This window comes from Harpia harpyja, chromosome 1, assembly GCF_026419915.1.
Source record: "Harpia harpyja isolate bHarHar1 chromosome 1, bHarHar1 primary haplotype, whole genome shotgun sequence".
NCBI classification, from domain to species: Eukaryota; Metazoa; Chordata; class Aves; order Accipitriformes; family Accipitridae; genus Harpia; species Harpia harpyja.
In genome coordinates, this window is record NC_068940.1 from 81,133,534 (window position 1) to 81,155,074 (window position 21,541).

Below are 21,541 nucleotides of genomic sequence, written 5' to 3' on the forward strand. Positions count from 1 at the left end.
ACCACAAAATGGATGTGGTTCACATCTGAATGGAAGCAGACACTTATAGTGAGAGACTCCAGGCTCCTGCTTCTTTGCCCTGCTGTGACTGCTTCTAAGGGTGCTGGCACTCCATTGGGGCTGTCGCAGTACAGTCTCTTTTCTGCCTGGAGATGTGCCGAGTCAACCAATTCATTTTATGAGGGCAGCCCAACAAATATTATAAGCTTTTGCTTTCCATTGATGTGCTCCAGATGTTAGTATGTTACCTGGAGGTGAAAAAGCTTTGTGAACGCATCCAGTTTTTGCTATATGTGGAGCTTTATTGCACTTCTTTAAATGATCAGTTTGCACTACAAAAAGACACACCCTGATTTTTGGACCTTTTTTAATGACTTATGAGCAGTGTTTTCTGAACAACTGAACGTAGATGCACACCAATATCAGATTGGCATGTATGTGTTGTATGGTATCTTGTCAGAGATCGGAAGAACTGCTTAGAAGCTGTCCCAGTTCAGTGGGTCAAAAATCCACTTTTTATTAAAGGCTAACTGTAGATTTGCATGATTGACTATAATGGCTCAAATTTTAAAAGATAGAGGTAACAGAAAGCACTTCCAGTTGGTGGGATAATTCAAGAATACTACATGCTCAGATGGCTAAAATAATGTGCTTTCTGCTGCTACTTCATGCTAGTTAAAAAGAAAGAAATAGTTGTGGAAAAGGTGGGAAAAAGCCAATTTGAGAGTAAATTTCAACTATATGAGGTCACTCTTTGGTTAACAGTAAGCTGAGGGTTAGCCATCTTTCATACAGCTGTATATCCTGTTGCGAAAAAAAGCCCAACATGATTACTAGGCAGCATTTGGGGAGGAACCAGAAGCTTCCACACCAGAATATATATAAACTGTGGCAGCAGCAGTGTACCACTTTAAGCTTGATTTTTATTTTTTTTCCCCATCCCTTTTTCAAATTGTCCTGGAATTACAGATTAGAAGGTAAAAACTTCAGCAGGCCCTAAGAGCTAGGAAAGTGTTTTGTTATTACAAATGTTAATACGAAATTTCAGATAGCAAAATACACATACTTTTGCGGTGTGTGTAATTTAGTTTTCTAAATTGGAAAATCTGCTGTTACCTAGCAGTTAATGACTATTTTTTTCCAACATTTGGAATGCAGGACCTGATTTGATAAGCTGATAAAAGAAAACAAAACTGAGAACATGTTGGAAGTGCTCAAAGTGAAAATTACAGTTTAGGTAGGTTTGGGGGTAGATAGTTAGACGTTTTAATTGAACTAAAATAGTTTTATACTAATACAGTACTGTTGTGGGAGTACATTTTGTGGTGCATTTGAAATTGAAGTATTTAAGTGGGGGAAAATGTATGTTAATGCTTTGCAAGAAAGTGATTTTTTTTTTTTTTTTAATACCATCTATCTAAGCAAAATAGCTGTTAAAGAAATAGAGCTCTCAACTCTGTGCTGGAGAGTAAAGTTTAGGATAATTTCTTCGAGCCAGGAGTTTGCTTTTATCACTTTTGTTGGTATATTAAACTGCTGTGGGAAACAATCATGTGAATTCTGAAGTAAATTTGTATTCCTGGACAATTACAGTGAAATCAGCCCCTGCCAGTGTAAAAAAGGGTATTGAGTCAGTCTGGATTCTGAAAGTCCTGTGTTTTTAACATCTCCATGATAGGGATAACAGAAATGAGTCCAGATGATGATTTCACTTACCCACATGGAAACGAGGGCATTGAATTTGATATGACAGCTTTGGTTACACGCAACCAACACTGGCTTATGTTAAGTAGCGGAAACCCCTGCTTGTGCATTACAATTCAGCACTAGTCCACAGCTGAACTAGATCAACATAGTTAAATTGGTTAAAATGACCATTTTTATTATTTGAGTTTAATTTTGTCTTTGGGGATTTTCTCTGAATTTGGAGTAACTAGGCCTGAAGAAAAATAAGCTACCACTTACACATGCATGCACACACAGAAAATTATCAAAAGAAGTAAATTCTGTGCATTTTAGGTGTTTATATGCAAGTGTATATGTGCAGCCTTATTTTTCAGGTGCGGATGAAACTGATCTTAGTCTAAATAGATTTGGTGCACTAATGGAGAGTTTTGCACTCTCTTGAATGAATCCGTTTTAAAACAGTAGCAGTACCACATGATAGAGCACAGATAAATTGCACTGACCTGAGCTACTATCTTTTTTCAAATCAACCCCCCCGCCCCCCTTCTTGAGTCGTGTAATGCAATCCCATTATCTTCAGATTATGTGCTCTGTTTCTACTCTGCCAGCTTCAGTTTGAGTGTTCTACCAGATACCTTCCTTGTAATATTGTAATATTTTAAGAAGGAAAGAACCTAATTTAATTTTTTATTAATTCAGAATTGCAGAATAGATTGTGGTCCATGTTTTGCGAGGAATTAAGAGGCAGTGAAAGTACAGCATTAGTGTATTATTTCAGGGCTTCTAACCTGAGGAAGAAGGTGGCTGTAACAGCCCTTCCTGTTCTTACTGCTTTGTTGAGGGAAGTTGGAGGGATGAGTACCTTTCCTTTGCAATCCTTAGTAATCAAGCTATTCCAATGTGTTACTTAACTTACAGCATGGCCACTATAAAACTGTTTCAACTCATTTCCTTGACAAAGCAGCAGTGAGATGAAGAAGATGATTGTAGCGCTTGTATTTCCAGAGTGTTGTACCTCTTCTGGGTGAATGGGGATAAATGGACAACCCAGCCAAGTGCTTGGACTGCCCATCATTCCACATCTTAGCTGAGCAGATGTGATGTTGGCATATGCTTTCCAAAATAAAAAGTCATCATTACAGGACACTTATTGCCAGACCGTAGAAGGATGGAAATAAACTTCTAACTAGCTGTGTATTTGAAGCTCACAACAGTAAATAAAAAAAACAACAAACAAAAAACCCAAAGTAAAAAAGCCAACCCAAACTTTGGATAAACCCCAACAATTCCAGTAAAACAAGGTAATACAAAATATTATTACTTGAGTATTTTTGACACGTATGTATGCACATGTCTCTGTACACGTATGCTTTTGCACAAGTTTATTGTACTTCTTCTGTGGCCAGGAGCAGCAAGGGCCAGCTGCTCCACCAGACAGGTGAGTCTACAGCCGAGCAAGGGTGCCAAGAGGCCAGGGCATGGGCACAGATCTCACTGACGAGGGGTGCAGTCCCACGCTACCTGAGCAAGGACAGAAGAGCAGGTCTGGTGACAGTGACCAGGGTCAGCCAGACAAGTCCACAGGGATGAGGCAGGTCCAAGGGAAGGCTGGGAAGTCAGGTCAGGGGGTTGGGGTTACCAAGGTGCAGGTGTCCCTACAGCATGGCTTACCAGGGAGGATCAAGGATGTGAGATGAGGCTTCTCCCAGCTCCTCCTCCTGCAGCACTTTGCCTGGACCCTGATTCCTCATGCTCGTGGGTGGGTCATGGGGAAGAGGTTGCAGAACCTGGTGGTGCACTCAGGGTCATGAAACTTATGGAAGACGTGGAGTTGTTTCAAATGATCATTGAGGACTAAAGCCTGTGGAAATCGTTCTGTTCTCATCTCCACTGAGCTTTAGGTCAGGTCTTGCTTGGCAGTTGGCAATGTGCTGGGGTTTCCTAGTCATGATGTTGAAACAGCTACTCTCATCAGAAGTTTAATTTGACCAACTGGACTTTCTTCTTTGCCTTTTCTTCTGTGTAGGATTTATTTTAAATTACCTTGGGAGAAAAAAAGCACTTTTTTATTACAGCCATTTAAAGGAAACTGTTTCCAAATGCATGAACAGTAGTGCTTAACCATTAACAAAACATGATTTTATAAAGGTATCACCTTTTGTCTGAGCAGAATGATGGGGATTTGCATATTCAGGTTTAAAAAACCTTATCTCTTTATACTAAAATACCTATTCCACACTCTTTGCATTAATTTTACTTCGTTTAATCCAAGTCATAGCTATAATGCTCGTATGTTCCTCTTCAGGGCCTTAAGTGTGATGAATATAGAAGCAGTTACTGCCAGAAGGGTTTGAAAAGGTTATTGGTGCATGTGGAACTCGTGTTAACTTACGATAATTTATGTCTTTTCAAATTTGTCTTTTGTTTTCCTCTTTGCAGAAGGTAGCCTGTGTTCTTTACAGAGGTTGCTATTACCAATATCATGAGGGTAATCTCATTTTTTTCTCAAGGCCTACGGTTTTGGTACAGGTTTTCTATACCCTGCACAAATTGCTTAATTATGTAAAGGTATAACATATATAAAATCTATAGAACATATAACTTGTATAAAATAGAGCCAATGATGACAGCTTTTCTGCAAAAATGTTGCAGCTATTTTGTAAGGGCAGTGGGTTTTTTGTAGATGATCATGAAATCTTTTTCTAGCTATACATTGAGATAGTATTAACTTTATTGGACTTGATGACACTGCATGAAAAAATTATGTACTTGCACAAATAAATAGTTTGAAAGAATTTCAGATTTAGTACATCAGATATTTATGGACTGTACCCTGTAAAGATTTTAGTAGCTTGTTCTGTCAAGTGACTTTTCTTAAATGTAAAATATAGTGGGAGAATGACTTTCAGTTTTTTCCTTTTAAAATTTCAAATTTCCAAATATATAGTTTTCACTTGGGGAATATTGGTGGCCCTTGTTGTGTCAAGAGTGCCTGTAGTTATTCCAAAGCATGCTTTATTTCTGTTATAATTCTTAATCACAGTATGGAAATGTGAATGCAGTATACTTGTTTATACAGTAACATTTAAGCATAGACATCAGTACACTGGAGAGAAGAAAGTCCCCAGATCTCAAAGGACCAAAGACCCCACTGTAAACCAGCAGGCAGTTCACCTGGAGGGAAAATAGAACAACTTTTTCGAACAGTGATCAGAAACCAATGACAAGGTACCTATTTTTTAATTAGAGGAAGCTTAGGGACAAACAATTATTTGTTTTAGAATTTTGCAATTTATTTTAAAATTGAGTTTTGAAGTTTAATTTTTTTAAAGATTGACACAACAGCATGGATTTCTAAAAGTGAATGTTTAAAATCTTCAACCTGTTGTTCGTTTTGCTTTCCAACAGCTCCTGGTTCAAACAATGCAAACACAGAAATGATTGTATCTTTTGTTAGCTTTAGATCTTGTGCTCTTACGGCTCCAGACACTGGAGAATGAACATTTCGCTTTTTTTAAAACTAAAACAATTAAATAGTATGGATTTAAAAGCTTCTGTTTATCAGATATTTTGATTAAATGTTGGTTTAGGATCAAACCACAGTTGCCCAGAGAGGTTGTGGAATCTCCATCGTTGGAGATACTCAAACCTCAGCTGGCCATGGCCCTGAGCAGCCTGACCTGGTTGGACTTTATTTGGCAGGAGGTTGGACCAGATGACATCCAGATGTCCTTTCCATCACAAATTATTCTGTAACTCTGTGAAACAGGTTCCTTTAAAAAAAGGTCTAAACAACCAAAATAACTCCTGGCTACTGAAGGACATTGCTGCTCCTCTATGTTTTACTGTGTTTAGTTCAGCAGCTTGCGGGTAGCCGTGGAACTTCAGCTGCAGGTTTAAGGCAAAACTACATTTTAAAATTGTCCATTTTTTATTTTAATACTGGACTTTGATTAGGAGATGATACTGTTAGAACTGAACAATAACTTGGAGTGACTTCTAGCACATAATTGGATACATTTTGATGGTTAAATCACAGGCTAAAACACGTAAGATTTGTTCATGGAGTATGAACGGTCTTTCATGTCTGAATCAGGCAATCTGACTACAGATGAGACTTGAGTCAGTGACATTGTAGATGAATGGGGTGATGAGACCTAGGGAGGAAGGAGGAAAAACACTGTCCGCTGAGCATATATAGGAGTTTGTGAACCATAAATAGTTGCAAAAAGGAAATACAGGGTATGTGTAAAAAGGCAGTGTTAAACAGGATACTGATCAAAGAATCAGTAGAAGCACAGTAGGCAATCTTGCAGTCAGCTGCCTGCACTATATAATCCAACATGCACTCTGTCAAAAAAGCATTTGATATTAGTTGCCAAGTCAATATACAGTATGACTTTGAAAAGATCAAGGAGTGTAGGGAGTTCTCTTACTATTGTACTAAGTACCTACACTAATGCAGCAGTCTGTGTTTTCCAAGTCATAACAAAAATTAAGTGTGCATCTCCTGCTTGGACTGTGCAGAGGGATATTTGTACTTACATGAACTTCTGAGGCATGCGTGTAGCCTTTAATCTCTAAAATAGGCAAGGGAATGCAAATGCCCTGGATATAGACCTTGCTATATTCCTAGATGGCTTGATAAGGTTTTAAGTTCCATTGCTGTGGGTTCCTTTGCCATTTATAATGCCAATAATTAAACATTGTATTTAGTCTGAAATTACTTTTCTTTTCACTTCTTGATGTTTGATTTTCTTCAGCTGGAATTTTTCTTTTGGGCCCCAACTAAGGAGGGTTTACAGGGCACAGAGTTGGGGAAGCAAGATGCATTGTTACTTCAAGATGGCTAATGTATGATAATGAATTAAAATAAAATTAGTGGCATAATCAGAGGACACTCTGTAACTTTCATATGTTAACAAGCTGAAGTAAAGATTGTGAGGAGCCTGGCCCCATCAAAAGGAATTTGAGACTGCTTTTATACTAGCTAAGTTTTTCCTATTTCTTACCTCAAATTAAGTAAGAAAGCACCTTTTTTCTCTGACAAAGACAAATCTGGAGTGCAACCAAACATAGCTTTTGGTAAACGGTGACTTGTTCCTAATCTCATCCAAACAGTATCAGTGTCTTGCTCTGGGGAAATTCAGGAGGTGGAGTGAGAGGGAAGGAGGAAGCAGATGAGCACCTGATTTCTGTGCAAGAGACACATACTGGAGCTGTTCTGTGAATATCTTCATTCCTCTGGAAAAGCAGAGTGGTCGCTACCAGGAAGAGACAGCCTTCATTTCCTCTTGTTTGCAGGCAATACAGGCCGTCTTCTTCATGCTGGTTGCCTTCTTTGAAGGAAGTCTGGCAGAAAGCAGGAACTTTAGAAAGGTGATCTCCAATAACATGTCGCAGGGTGCCTCGAGCTGTGTCAGTAGGAAGCATCCGAAATAAAAGACTTTCAATAGAGGGACAGGACCTCACCCTGAACCAATTGGCTTTCCCTCCCGTTGCCTTGAGAGCAGAATTTTGCTCCTGGAGAATGCTGGCAGAAAAGATCCAAGCTGGCTGAGGTGGCGCTTGAAGACATGAATGAACAATGATGTCCTGGGGGCACTGACATTGCTTGGAGAAAATTCTCATAGGATATTAGGACTTGAAGTTCTGAATTTTAAGAATCTGAGGTTAACTGAGGTCAGTCTTTCCGTTTGTAAGTTAAACCCAACTTGCTCTTTCACCACAGATTCCCTGGGATCAGTGGGTGGTGTGTTTTTAAAGATGAAACTACTGACTGTGTTGAGGGATGGGAAGAGGTCTGCAGTATCATCTCTGCTCTCTGTGAAACCCCCTTGCTTTAGAACAAGCTGCCTTCTGGGTAACACCAACTGCAGTGCTCTCGGGTCTGTGCAGCAGGACACCTGCCCCTTTTACATCCTTGGGACCATTTTTTCCTATGTCTTTATCCTTCATTCACTTGGTTGCTTCCTGACATGTTCCTGGCTCTCAGCCATGCCACCCTGCTCTCACTTTCTCCTGCTTCCTAAGCCTAAAAGTGGGAATTCCACCCTTGCTGGGTTTCCCTGGGTCAGCAGAGCCACTGTGCCTGGCTGGCATGGGCTGAACCAGAAGCCAGAACTCAACTTGCGCAGGAGACAGGACCTCGTGGCCCCAGGGTGTCGGCTCCCACCTTTGCTTGTGGCGCTGGGATGAGCTGGAAGGCGACTCCCAGGTGAGGTGGCTCCCAGCTTGTTCTGCACACAAGCAGGCACAAAGCTGTGCTGATTTCCTTGACCCCAGGCACCAGCCACGCTTGGGAACTGGCTCCCAGCTCTGCTGCTCGCAGAGACAGACAGGAGCTCAGGGTTTGGGCTCCTGCTCTTTCTTCTACAAAGCGTGAAGGGAGCAGGAGACCAGCTCCTGGCCCTGCCTGTGGGTAGGGAGTGTCTCCTGGGAACCAGCTCTCTGTGCCTGCAGGAGCTAGCAGGAGACAAGAGCTGGCTCTTGGCTGACGTTGCTGGAGGAGTTGTACGGCAATTAGAAAGGTGTGTAGCAGTTGGGAACCTCTGGTCTTGAGCTTGTTTGTCAGAAGATATCTTTGCCCTATATTTTTGGCTGAGACAGACTGTCACACTGAAGTGGGCACCGTCGTGTGAGACAAGTACTTCCTCGGATCTTGTTGCTCTTGCCATTAGTTAAAATACGGACAGTCCAGTTCCAGCGATGTATGGTCCTTCTAACTGATGGTACAACTTGCTGTATTTCAAATAGTTGTTTCTTCACCAGAAATGCCATGTATTACCAAAAAGTCTGCCAAGCCTGTATAAACTGTTGCCTGGTTACGACTCCTAAACTGAACTAAACTACGAAGCTTGCATTTAGGTGTGATCAAACAAATTTGTCATGCTGCCCCCATCCTGGTAGCAGAGGTCTAGGGTTAAAGTCTGCTTAGTGCTGGAGGTGGTGATAAGTTTGTGTTCCTGCCTGCCATGTACCCCCCATCCCCTGTCCTGGATGTCGCTGCTTCTGTAAGGTAACTACAGAAAAGTGGATCTTGAAGTAGTGGTATTTTTGTAGTTGATTTGTTTGAATGTGGAGAACTCTGGGAATAATACAGAAGCCTGATTTATAGTGACACAAAACTTTCATTGTTAGCAGCTTGAAAAGATTATGCTGAAAATTGGTTAGTTCTAGTCATCTTTTTATAAATTGTCTTTTAATTTTAATCTTTTCTTGCTTGACTTTGAAACTTGAATATCTAGTTGGGTCTCTTCTAATCAAATGCGGTGAGTATAAAACTTCACAAATAGCAAGATTGTTCAGAAACTATTTGTGAGGGTGTTCAAAACTTCATGATAATTTTGGTAAACGGAAAAATTAGGTTTGCTTTACAATATGTTACTAATTTATATGAACAGTATTGCTTTCCTATTAGAAAATATCATATTTGTTTACATGCTTGTCTCTATTGTTATTTTATTTTATTTTATTTTATTATTAAATGAACATTTTTCTTTTCTTCCCAGAGGATGCTAAGCAAGTTTTTGGCCAGACCACAATTCATCAGCACATTCCTTTTAACTGGAATTCAGAGTTTGTACAGCTGCATTTTGGAAAGGATAGAAAAAGACACCTAACATACGCGGAGTTCACCCAGTTTTTACTGGTGGGTCTAATACAATACAGTTTGTCAAGAGTAATAAGAAGGATACAAGAATCAAAGTATTTGCAAACTTGCCAGATACCATGCTGGTAGGAAAGTTGAAAGATAAACCAAGTATAGGCTTTTACAGTCGGAGTGCTGGACTTTAATAGTGTGTTGATATATAGTATATGCTTATGGTAAAATTGCTGATTCAGGCTAGCTGTTTTTTTTTTTCTTTTGTTTTTGGCACCTGTGTGCAGAAGCTGATTTTTTTTCTACACTGTTGTGTAGACAGAGACATGAAATTAAAAACCTAGACCTCTAAGTCTGAAAATCTCCTGTATATTTAAATCCATGAGTCAAAGAGTGTTAAATAACAGTATTGAACATTTTGGACCCAGTTGCCAGACTGGTGTTGAGAAGTACTTCTGTCTGTAAACAGCATGTTTACCAAATGTGTATTTAATTCAGTGCTGATATCCAATAAAGATGTTTTGCTGCAAGCCCTTTCCACACACTTCTTTACTTTTGACCTTTTTTGAATTAAGAGTATCTCAGATAGGGAAAGGCTATTTAGCTTTGCTTGTGGTATATAGAGAATAAAATACTACCTTTCTTTTGCAAGGAATTCTTGGCTATTCATACTTCGGGGTACTTTGTTACAGAAAATAAAATATTGTGCTAATAAAATGTAAACAGATTATCTGTATTTCAGCAGTACTGTTAAAAATAGTCTTCAGTAGGAAAAGTGATCCTTGAAGTGGTGAAACACGTGAGTTTCTTATTTGTATTCCTTTTGAATACTTAATGCCTGTATTAGTATTTACACTAGAGAGTTTTAAAATGGGAACCTGCTTCAAGACTGCAAGGTTTCTTTTTTTCTTGTTTACACAAGTATGTTAGTTCACAGTAGGAGGTGGTATCATTTTGATGAGGAATAATTAAGATAATGCTATTGAGACAAATGTTTCAAATTGACTTTGTAGAACAGAGCCTAATTAACTTTGTATGAAGAGGACGTCAGGTATGACATGATTAAATTGTATTCCCTTAGGTTTTGTATTGACTATTGTAACTCCTAAGTAGCTAAGGCATAGACCAGTTTTGTGATGGAATAGTGAACTAAAACCTCTTTTAGATAAAAGAGCAAATGTGTTACTTGATTAGGAAAAAACACCCCTGGCTACATGCTCTGGTGTTCTACTACCTCCTTCCAACTACAGAATAAGCCCTGGATATGTATTCTGATTTTGGTGGATTAAAATCACAGTCTTAACAGAGTACCAGTCCTGTTTGCCTCATGCGTCTGTTTGTTTAGAGATCTGAGAACAACCTGAAGAAAAACCCAGAATGAAAAAAAGGATACTTTTTTCCCGCAAAAAAGGGGAGTAGCTGTGAGAGAGGTTAGAGCCACAGACCTAAAAGAGCCTGTAACCTTATGGCTGGGTATTTGGAAGAGTTGAGTTCATTCTTTGTGTCTTTGGGTTCTTTCATGTTTTTTCTTTGAATTAGGAAAAGCAAGAGCTGAGGCAGCAGTTTTCTAACTTTGGAGATGAGTCCTAACTACTAGGCTTTCTCATCCTGTGGAGGGGTGTTCCTCTTTCCTTGTCTGAAAGGACTTTCCTTGGATGTGATCATATTCTGGGGAGAATTGTATTTGGTTTTGGTATGTCTTGCCCCTGCTGTGGTTTTTTGGGGTTTTTTTTTGTTTGGTTTTTTTTAAACAACTCCACTGTAAAAGTGGATCTTGGCTAGTTGCAGTGCAGAGTAAAAGGTTGTGTTGGAACGCATGAGTGGTCCTCATGAGCCAGGCAGCCCTTTTGGTGATGATCCATACAGGACAAAAAGAGGGAGGAAAAGCATAAACCTGGAGACAAAGGATGACGATTCTGGGTGTCCTCTAGAGAGTTGAGATGCATTCAGGAAAAGTTCTAAGGCTGCTAATAAAGATGCTCTCAGCATTGTTGCAGGCAGCAAGGACTTTCAAATAAATTAATTGTCCTAAGATTCTGCTGAAGCTGTCTGCTATCAGTACAGTTTGTTAGGATGCTCAGTCAGTCACAGTAATTGGGTACATCTGCCTACCCACTTTCTAGAACTGTAAATCTTTGAAACACCTAGGTTTCCCAGGTGACTCTTGCTTTGCAGCACTGTATTACAGATACTGAAGTTTGGACACACAACTCTCAGCACAAATTGGAGAGTTAATGTTCACAGGCATAGAAATCTTCCTTTAAGCTCTGTAACCTGTGGTAGTCAGCCTTTCCTTCTGACACTCTGCCTGTGCATGAGTCAGTCTCCTTAGTCTGATGTCTAGACCTTGGACCTTAGACAGCAGGAGACCACAGTGGATACCAAATTACCTTTCTGCATTCCTGATGTGCGAATGCTCTTTACATTGCACTTAACATGGACCAGATGGTTCTGTAAGGCGCTTCAGGTACTGCTTTGTAAGTACAATGCAATTTGCAACTTTTAATGAAATAATCCAGCTAGATTCAAATTCATTCACGCTGGGTCCTATTATGCCACGTAAAATTTTTACATATTCATTATCTGTCGCAGCATTTGGGGTAATCGTCACTTCTGGCAAAGCTGAAGATATGTGGAAAATAACATTATTATATTTGATCCACGCACAAGATGGATCTCTTCTGGCTTTAAGTAAGAAGAGTTTATATGGGATTCTGAATATTTACATCCTGCCAGCACTTTTTTTGTCTACAGTAACAGAGATTCCCAAAAGTATAGCCTCCAAACTGTTTGACTCTAATACAGTTAACAATCTATTTGCATCAACCCAGAGCTCAAGGTGCGTTGTTTTACCCTGCTTCTCATTTTGCTAGCTTAAAATTAGCTCGTATATCTCCACTATATATCCATCACATCTATATGTTTGGATATGGTCATGTTCCGTCATCACCTAAGTGGCAAGTCTGCTTCATGAAGAGCAACACTGGCCCCTTTCTCAGCACGTAAAATCTATTCCGCAGGATGAATTTTAACATAGGCTTACATGTGGGCCTGGTAAATCCATTTCCACATTGTCTGGGAATTTATTTGTGCCCAGCATATTAGCTGATGAAGTAGTACTCTTTATAATTGAACCCTGGGATCTACTCCAGTGGAAAGGATTGTGCTGTATCTGATGACTTGTAGATCCATTGGGATGGAACCCAAACATAAATCTCTAAGTGGAAAGTAAAGAAGCTTTTAATGAGCTGTAAGTGAAAGCTGAGGTAAAATCTCTAGATAGGAAATAATTTCATGAAAATTCTGGTGCCAGCATGCCTGCCATGATGTGCAAATTAATTTTTCACAAAGTCCTATACTACCTGGGGGAATTCTGGACTTCCAGCATCAAGGGAGAAGCTTGTTTTCTAAGTATATCTAAGTTTACAGAAAGTCTAGTCAGAGAAGATTCTTTAGAATGTATAATTTGTATTGCAAAGCAATGAGGATTGTATTTCTTCCAACCTTCATTTGTCTAGGTAAACAATATTGGACTGAAATAGGTGAAACAATAAAAATTATTGCAAGTCAGATAGCATCTCTAAACACTACAACTTTGCTTTATTGTTTTTCAGTTTATTTTTAAGGTGGTATTTTTTATCTTGGCTGCATATACACAGCATAAGCAATGTTACAAACGTCTCATAAAGATTTCCCTGATAAAGTGCTAGTAGCTACTGAGCCTCATTTTGAAACGTAGTTAGTCATGCTGTGAGATGTCTCAACTTTCAGGCTTGGAGACTGAGGGAGTAGATAGCCTTTCTTTTGCATTAAACACTTTAAGGAGTTTATTACGTTGTTATGCAATGTACAGTGATTAGAGAAGTGACATCTGTCTGGGGTTTTTTGTGCCAGACTTTATAGGTGAAATTTAGTTTTGAGACTAAGTGTGTTACCATGTAATGGTCTGCATGTTCTTGTATGCTGTGTCACTGCCATGGTCATGGTTTGGGAATGTCATGTGGCTGAAGGTCCCTGCGCTTTTTTCTGCTCAGTGCTACTGGAAAATGCATAGCACAGCTCAAAATAACTGTAGCCTAAAAAGACCCTACCTTTCTGAGAAGGTGGGATGAATCTTCTGTATCTATTTGCAGTATGCTTAAACCATTTCATTTCTGAACTAAGGAGGAGGTGCAAATAGGGAGCTCCAGGAGACTGACATCATCCTATTCAGAGTTTTGTCTTGCTGTCTATCTACAGCTAAGTGGCTCTTTTGTAGCTGACAAGAACATGGGCAAATGGCAGCACTGAGTCCTTGACCATGTGTTTAACCAGGTGGGATAATTCTTCTGTCTAGTGGGTTCCACAGGTACCAAGAAGATTGAAAGGAATCACGTTAGCAAGGATAGGATGGGGTGATTTGGCTTGTACTCAACTGTAGTACTAACAGCCCTTTTGCAGTTAGCTGGGTGATGACAAGAAACATGCACTTAACGTACCTCTCTGGAACGTGAGCCCTGCTTTGCTTCTGTGGCTGAGACGTCGCTGTCAGCCAAGGTCCCACCAGTGGTATACGTACCTCCAAACTTGCTGATAGGTGTACACAGATGGTAAGAGATTGGACTTCTGTAAGTGGCGTCCAGGTTTTTAACTGCATTCTGGTGCTGGATTCTGCCAGCACAACACTGCCAGCAGTTTCAGTGGTTAAAACAAATTGAACAAGAGGAGGAGAAGAAAGCAACATTCACAGTTTCCCATGTAATCCTGCTGCAAAATTCAATTTATTTTTTCTTTGGTGTTGCTGCCACTTAATGACAAACATTTTTGTTCATTTGTTCATACGTTTCTACCTGCCAGGTGTATTTAGGGATAGAAGAGTTATTATACCTAACTTCTCTTCAGAGCTCTCTGCTTCCCAAGTAGCTGCCTGCCTCAAGCTGATGAAATTTTTTTGTGTTCTTGTGCTCCTCCCACCGTAAATCTCCCAAAATTGCTTGCTTCCAAATTCCTGTTGAAATTATAGTCACAATTGTAGTGAAGCAAGAGCTTACATGGCTGCATCCAGCCAGAGTGAATATTATTGCTGAATTGTAACACCTCCACATAGGGGGCTATAATGTAAAGGAAACGTGACAGAACTGAAATTGTAACACTTCAAATTATAACCCCACAAGTGTTTCTCATCAAAAGCAGAAATTTCTGAATAATTCTGAGAGTGAAACAGTGTTGAAACATTGATCAGTCCTTTCCTCCCCACCCCTTTCCTCTTTCTGCCTAATATAGTAGGAGATTTTCATCATACCTTTCAGGTCAGGGTGCAGTGTTTTAATTAGAAATTAGGACTGAAATTGGAGATGTCTGGAGGCTGAAATGAAAGGAGAAGCATGGTTTGAGTGGCAGCGTGCATCGGTGGTTGTGGTGTGAGCTGAATGAGCTGAAGTAGGGGTGGCAGCTGCAGACCTCTGGCAGGTCTGATGCTACACCGATTGAATTTGCCTTTTGCGCTTCATTCTCTATTCCCTTGAATACTGCTGTGAGATAAATACCAACTTACAGGAGATCATATTCACTGTGAATACATCGTGCTGGTGATTCTTGACTAGCCTGAGTCTTGGCTTAGTATGACTTTTAAGGCATATATTTGCAAATATAATGGAAATAATAAGATAGTGTCAAGGTCCACTGCAAGACTTGCTTAGTATTGCTGACATACTTTTGCTCTGATTCCATTTTCTGAATAAGTGATTATGAATATGTATTCAGACTAAGCACTGTATTTCTAGGGAATAAGTTTTTATAAGCCTTATTTAAAGGGAGGACATGGCAATGATAATTTTTTTCCTCCATTCAGCAAAGAAATACAGATTGGGAAGTCTTAACTACATCACCAAAAGGTCTTTCTGGTTTTGGCAAACCTGTAGAACTGAACAAAAAGTTCATATATGTTATCAAGTTACTATCTGTGCAAGATCATTCCTTTTAAATGAAAAATAAAAAAATAAAAAAGTAGTCTAACAGTAATTCATGAAGAAAGGGTGAAGGTCACAGTAGGAAAAGATACAGTTTTGAGAAATTAAATGCCTTTTTTCTCCCCTCTTCTGTCAGGGGTACATTTGAATCACAAAATTAAATTATCAGGTGGTTGCATAAGATAATTCTTGTGATTGATCTCTGCCTGTTACTACTGCTGAAATACTGAGAATTGATCTTTAATCAGTTGTGATACAAAGAGTTCTAACTAAACTGCTGGTGTCTTTTGTAGACAAATAACTTTGTTTTAAATGAGGATGCTTTTTGAGGGAATGCTTTCAAGATTAGTGGATGTCTACATGGAGATCTCTGATGATTGCATTGTCCTCGTTCAATGAGTAGCAAACGCTTTTACAGAAAGTATTTTAACCTGCTGTGACACATGCCATAAACTGGATAATGCACATCATGGAACACTTTAATCTCCATGAGTGGGAGATTACCTGCACTGGTGTGTTGATACGTGTCCTCCATTTCTCAGTTAAATGAATTGCATGACCTAATGTCCAGGCAGCAGAGAAGTCATGATGGTTGTCCTAGATATTGAGCTCAATGATAGAGACCATATTTGTGACTGATAGAAAAGCCTGAAAGTTACACATCCAATATCCAAGGAAAATTAGATTGCATGTTGTCGTGTTTTGTTAAATATGAGATATCTTGTAGGATTGCATTATATAAAATCTAACTATTAAGGTGATGATTTTGAACCTAACTTTTTTTTTTTCATGTGTTTTCAGGAGATACAGTTAGAACATGCAAAACAAGCTTTTGTGCAGAGAGACAATGCTCAGGCCGGAAGAGTCACAGCTATGGACTTCAGGGACATTATGGTCACTATCCGGCCACACATGCTGACACCATTTGTAGAAGAATGTCTAGTAGCTGTGAGTAGTTCTGGTATCCTGACTGGCAAAGACCTGGGATACAGATGTGGGATTCCTTTTTTATATACCTCAACCACTATATGTGGCACATAGTCCAGCTTATGGATGCATGTTTTTAAGTCTAGCAGTTATTATCTACACATATGAAAGTTAACCCTCATTGCAGAATATGTATCCTCAATGTTCCTGGTCTCCTGAGACAAAAGACAAAGCAGGTATATGGACCTTAGTAATGGCCTACAAATGTAGAGTTTGCCTGACTATTTCCAGTCATTCCATCACAGTAGACTGTGTCAAATATGTTAAATACCATTGCATCCCACTTAGGAAGTCATCCTCAAAGGACTTGTTTTGTAATGTCAGGTCTAAGCTCCTGAGTGTAATTTCCAAGCACCTGGGACAGTGTATGAACTGGAATCACCGAAGGACGTTCAATATATATTAACTGATAGTTGTTACACTTGAGTGTACACTTTTTTCAGCGTGAAGTGCATAAACCAAATTAAATATTACAATTCTGCAATTTCACTGAAGAAAAAACAAAAGTACCTTTGCTTTTGACCACAGTTTCTAATCTTGGGAACTTGTAACAGCACCTTCCAAGTAATCCAAAGTCTGGCCATATCCATGTTTAAAGAAATCTGTTCTGCTTTGACTTGCAAGGGAGAATTCCAGGGGGATGTGTGAAGTGATGAGAACTGCAAGCTCTGGACAGAATATTGGAAGAAGCATACAGCAAAAAGCATAGCCAGAAGACTTAGGGACTGACAATGAGATCTGATACTTTCTCCCTCGATTCTCTCCCCAGTCTAGTTACCAGCTTTCTTGGGTCATATACTCTTTCATAAAACATAAGATTTTTGATTCTTCCTCAAGATCAATTAAATTTTGTCAAGCATATGCATTGTTTTCAGAAATTTGCATGATCACCAATCTTATACTTTAAATAGGGAATTGATTTAATAATTTTTCTGTGTGCAGACCCAACACCACTTTAAAATAAAGTTTTAAGCTCAGTTCTCATTTGAGAATGAATAACTGTTTGAACCTTATTGTTCCCATTTTGTTTGACTGCCTGATCCAAGCCTGAGAGCTTACTGCTGGTTTTCCATGACTTGAAATGCCTGTGAATTTAAATGTTTCAGTTGACCTTTTTCAGAATATGTTTTGATTTTGTTGAAATTTTCTGTATAGTAATATACTTTACATGTAGAAGTAGATTTCCTCATTACTAGAAATAAGCCAACTTATGAAACATTTCCAACTGAAGCAGTACTGAAACTTGAACTTTGTAAATTACTACTGGTTATGTTGCTATAATCCTGCATATGTATTTGTTTAGGTTTGTAGGGTGGGGAGAGTTTTACATTCTGGTCATAATTAGTTTCAGTAACATAAGAATCTTTCATAGTTTTCTTTATTTTGCAGGTTTTTTTAAAAAGCAAGCCTGTGCTACTGTCGCTCTTGTAAAATAACATTGTTTGAAAACCTTCATTTCAAGATTTTTCTTAGTCTTGTAACGGTGTCCTTTCTCTTTTCTTCTTTTACTGTCTCTACTCTAGGCTGCTGGAGGTACCACTTCCCATCAGGTCAGCTTTTCCTATTTTAATGGATTTAATTCTCTCCTTAACAACATGGAGCTCATTAGAAAGATCTACAGTACTCTGGCTGGAAATAGAAAAGATGTGGAAGTCACTAAGGGTTGGTAGAAATGTTTGCAATCTGGAAGTTTCCTTGGGTGTTTGGCTGGGGCGGGTGGAGGGAAAGACCTCATCTGTATGCTTTTAAATCAATGGGAGGGGGAGAAAGCCTGCCTCGTTAGCATTCCTTGGTACGCCACTCAGTATTGTACACTCCTGTTGGAGTCCACCCTCCAGGTTTTTCATTTTGTTTCAATCAGAAAAAGGTCCTAGTAAACTGGTGGTGGGGGCAGGGTGAGGAAAGTATGTAAAGATATTTAAAAGTTTAAAAAACTTCCTAGGACTCCTGCCAAATTGGCAGCATATTAAAGTGACCTTCAAGGGTAGTTGAAGAATTCCATAAACTTGTATTGGCGACACAGTAAGCTGATCTACAAGCTTGGAACAAGATGTTATCTGCTATATCTAACCACTTTTATAGAGAATTCCCTGTGCAATGCCAAAGTTTCATTAATGTGGCCTACTGGGACTATGCATGAAAAGTTCCACATCTCTTGACTCCTGAGGTTTTTTTCTGTTTGCTTTTTATTTTATTTTTTTTCCCTCTGACTGGCAACTGATTGATACCGTATGTCAGATATCCTAAATCCTGCTGATAGTGCTAAGCTTTAAGACCAGAGAGTTGTACTTACTTGCATGAAGAATAGACCATTTAAAACATACATTTACGTAGTGGCAGAAACACTTTTGTGGTGGGTCACTGTTGTTCCCCTTCTCCCTCCCCCACCAGCATCTTCTACTTAATACTAAAATGTAAAGCAACTCTGGGGTGCTCTGGATTATTTGTTCTAGTTTGATTAGTTTTTCTTTTCTGTATTTTTATTCTGCTGCAGAGGAGTTTGTTCTGGCAGCTCAGAAATTTGGTCAGGTTACACCCATGGAAGTTGACATCTTGTTTCAGTTAGCAGATCTATATGAGCCACGGGGGTAAGTGGAGAATTATCTGTCCTCCTCTCTTTCCTTTCCTACTCTTTCCTTGGAAGGAGTGGGAGGTGGTGTTGGGGAACAGGATTGTGTGGTAGTAGCCACATGCAGGTAACTTCTTGTGATCTGAAAACCCATCTCTAAGCAAATGCTAAGCTGAATTAATTTCCTCAGGCGCATGACGTTAGCTGATATTGAAAGAATTGCTCCTCTGGAGGAAGGGACGTTGCCTTACAACCTGGCTGAGGCTCAGAGGCAGGTAAGAACAGAAGCCAGTATGATGCTATTATCTGTTTCCAGTGCCAGGTAAATAGATAGCCAACCTCCTTCTGTGTTGTCGGCTATGTTGCTTTTCTCTTGTGTTCTGTAATATCTGTGAGGAATACCTTCTTGTTAGAATTTATTTTTAACCTGTGTCATGTACTCTCCATCTCTTCTCGGTGCCCCTTTCTCTTGGGCTGCATTTGGACAGGTTAAATGCAATTTACTTTGGAAAGATAAAATGTATATGAGTGTCACCCAGCCGTTCAGTAAATATTAGGTGTATACCTAATTAAGGTGTTTATGTTTTGTGATTCTGTTGCTCTCTGTTCTTTTTAATGAGGAAAGAAGACTTCCTGCTTCGAATGTGGATAGCAAATTCAGCATCTAGCCTATTAAATGGCAGCCCTTGTTCTGAACACACACGCAAGTTCCTGGCTTCAGAGTGTTCTCTACTTTGCCTTAAGCTCTGCTGAATATCAAAATAGGAGAAATTATGTTTAGTCTACCATTACAGTTTCAGTAAAAGTATTAATATTCTCTGCATTTCCAAAAACTAAAGGCTTTCAATGGTATAACAGCAAATGAACTTCTGTTGTCTTTGAGGCAAAAAAAAAAAAAAGGAATGTTGTTCAAATGTCAAACCTGTTGACCTTTTAGTTTTCATATTATTTTAGCATATCTTATATTTTCATTGACATGAGTTTCTGTACAGATAGATTTAAAACTAACCCTCTGTTTCTGTTTCTCTCTGTCTCTATTTTGAGGCAGTCTTAACTTTGTGTCTTGTGAGACTAAGGGGTTTTTTGTTGGGTTTTTTTTTCCTGCTCTGGGTCTGTGCAGAGACGCCAGTTTGACCACAATGAGTTGATGCAGGCTACATTTTTAGGACTACCAGGCCATAAGCCAGGCCTATGTGTGTGTGTGTGTACACACGCATCTCTTGCTTCTCTTTCTTCTTCTCCTCCCTCCCCTACATGTGAACACCCCCACCACCACTCCAAGACAGTATCTAGGGTGGCGGTTTTATGTTTGTTTGAGCAGTTACTAAATGTTGACTATGCTGGGATGAATTCAAATGAGTTGGCTCCCAAAAGCTCACTGTCTATTCCTAGAAGACTTCTAAAGGAGTTAAAAGCATTTGCATTGGACTGAATATCAAGTAATGTAAGTTACAATAGGTGGCAGTAAAATGTAGCCAAAAATGAGGTGCTGAAAGTAGCAGCTTCTTCAATTTTTGCTTTGGGGCCACCGTCTTTGCTAGTATGATTTATGCTGTTTTAAGAGGCTAGGATATATGAACCTGCTTAAATCTTACAATTTCTTCTGCATATGTGTCCTACCTTTTCATTTTTTCATCCAATTCCTCTTTAATGTCAGCTGCTTGATGCTAAGACTGAAAAGATTTTCAGCTACATTGATACCTTCAATTTATTTTCTGGCCAACTCCACGCACACTGGAACATTAGCTAAAACTTGAACATGTTTTCAGGAAAAAATATATCCATATTTTTATTTTGTCCTCTAACTTGTAGTATCCTAAAAAAAACATATTACAAAAAGTGATAGTAAGTATGGAAGGCTTAACGCCCCTGCAGAACTTCTGTTTTCCTAATTCTTTTCTTTCCTTAGATAGAAATTTTAAATCTGGAGCACTTCTGCAATTTATTTTTCATTGGGTTGAATCTAGCACTCATAGACTGTGAGCAAAATGAAGTTTTGCTTTATGAAACCTTATTTTCCTTTCGCTAATATGTATGAACAATGCTTGCATAGTTGATGGCCTGAGAAGTAATAGGTATACCCGGTTTTGGCAACAGTAGAATGAAATTCCTAACTGGAGTTGCTTTTAGCTGTAGAAAATTAGTGACTTGCGATGCAATATGTGTGCCTTCATATGCACATTTAGACCATTGATTTTGGAGTTGTATAATTTTGTTGTAGTATCAGTCTTTCTTTGCTATTCCAATCTGAAGAGGCTACATTATACGGCACTTAGAAATCAGTGGAAAAGAAATAATAATTGAAAACAAAATCTCCAGTTTATTGTGGGATTTTTTTCAGGTGTCTGTATATTTATCTCTGTCTGATCATGAGATGTTCTCTCATGAAATACGGTGTTCTGATTATTTTTCTTGTCTTTCCTTTTAAATCCTGTCTCGACAGAAAGCTTCAGGTGATGTGTCTCGACCTATTCTCATCCAGATTGCAGAATCGGCATACAGATTTGCCCTTGGTTCGGTTGCTGGAGGTTAGTCATGGCTGAGCAAAAGAATATTCATCTTCACTGTTTGGGTTTTTTCTTCTCCTGCCCTTCTTCCCTTTCTGCCTTTCATTTAAGTGTGGAAGGCTTCTCAGTCTTTCCCTTGGAGCCATGTCTAAGGGATGGGATGACTGTAAGATTGAAGGCGAAGGGGTCATCTGGTCTACAAGAGTTTTGGAATTTACGAGCCATTGGAGTTTGCAGATGG

The 21,541-nt window shown here is 39.2% G+C and overlaps 1 protein-coding gene across 5 annotated transcripts in view; it reads left to right on the forward strand.

The window, feature by feature from the left end:
* Positions 1-21,541, forward strand: part of SLC25A13 (solute carrier family 25 member 13) — a 106,764-nt gene that overhangs the window by 43,163 nt on the left and 42,060 nt on the right. For all 5 annotated transcript variants that reach the window (XM_052801829.1, XM_052801820.1, XM_052801805.1 and 2 more), the window contains 6 exons: positions 9,198-9,337; positions 16,039-16,185; positions 17,748-17,886; positions 18,719-18,812; positions 18,984-19,068; positions 21,237-21,321. In XM_052801829.1, coding sequence (XP_052657789.1) covers positions 9,198-9,337; positions 16,039-16,185; positions 17,748-17,886; positions 18,719-18,812; positions 18,984-19,068; positions 21,237-21,321 — 690 coding nt within the window. The remainder of the gene's footprint in view (positions 1-9,197; positions 9,338-16,038; positions 16,186-17,747; positions 17,887-18,718; positions 18,813-18,983; positions 19,069-21,236; positions 21,322-21,541) is intronic.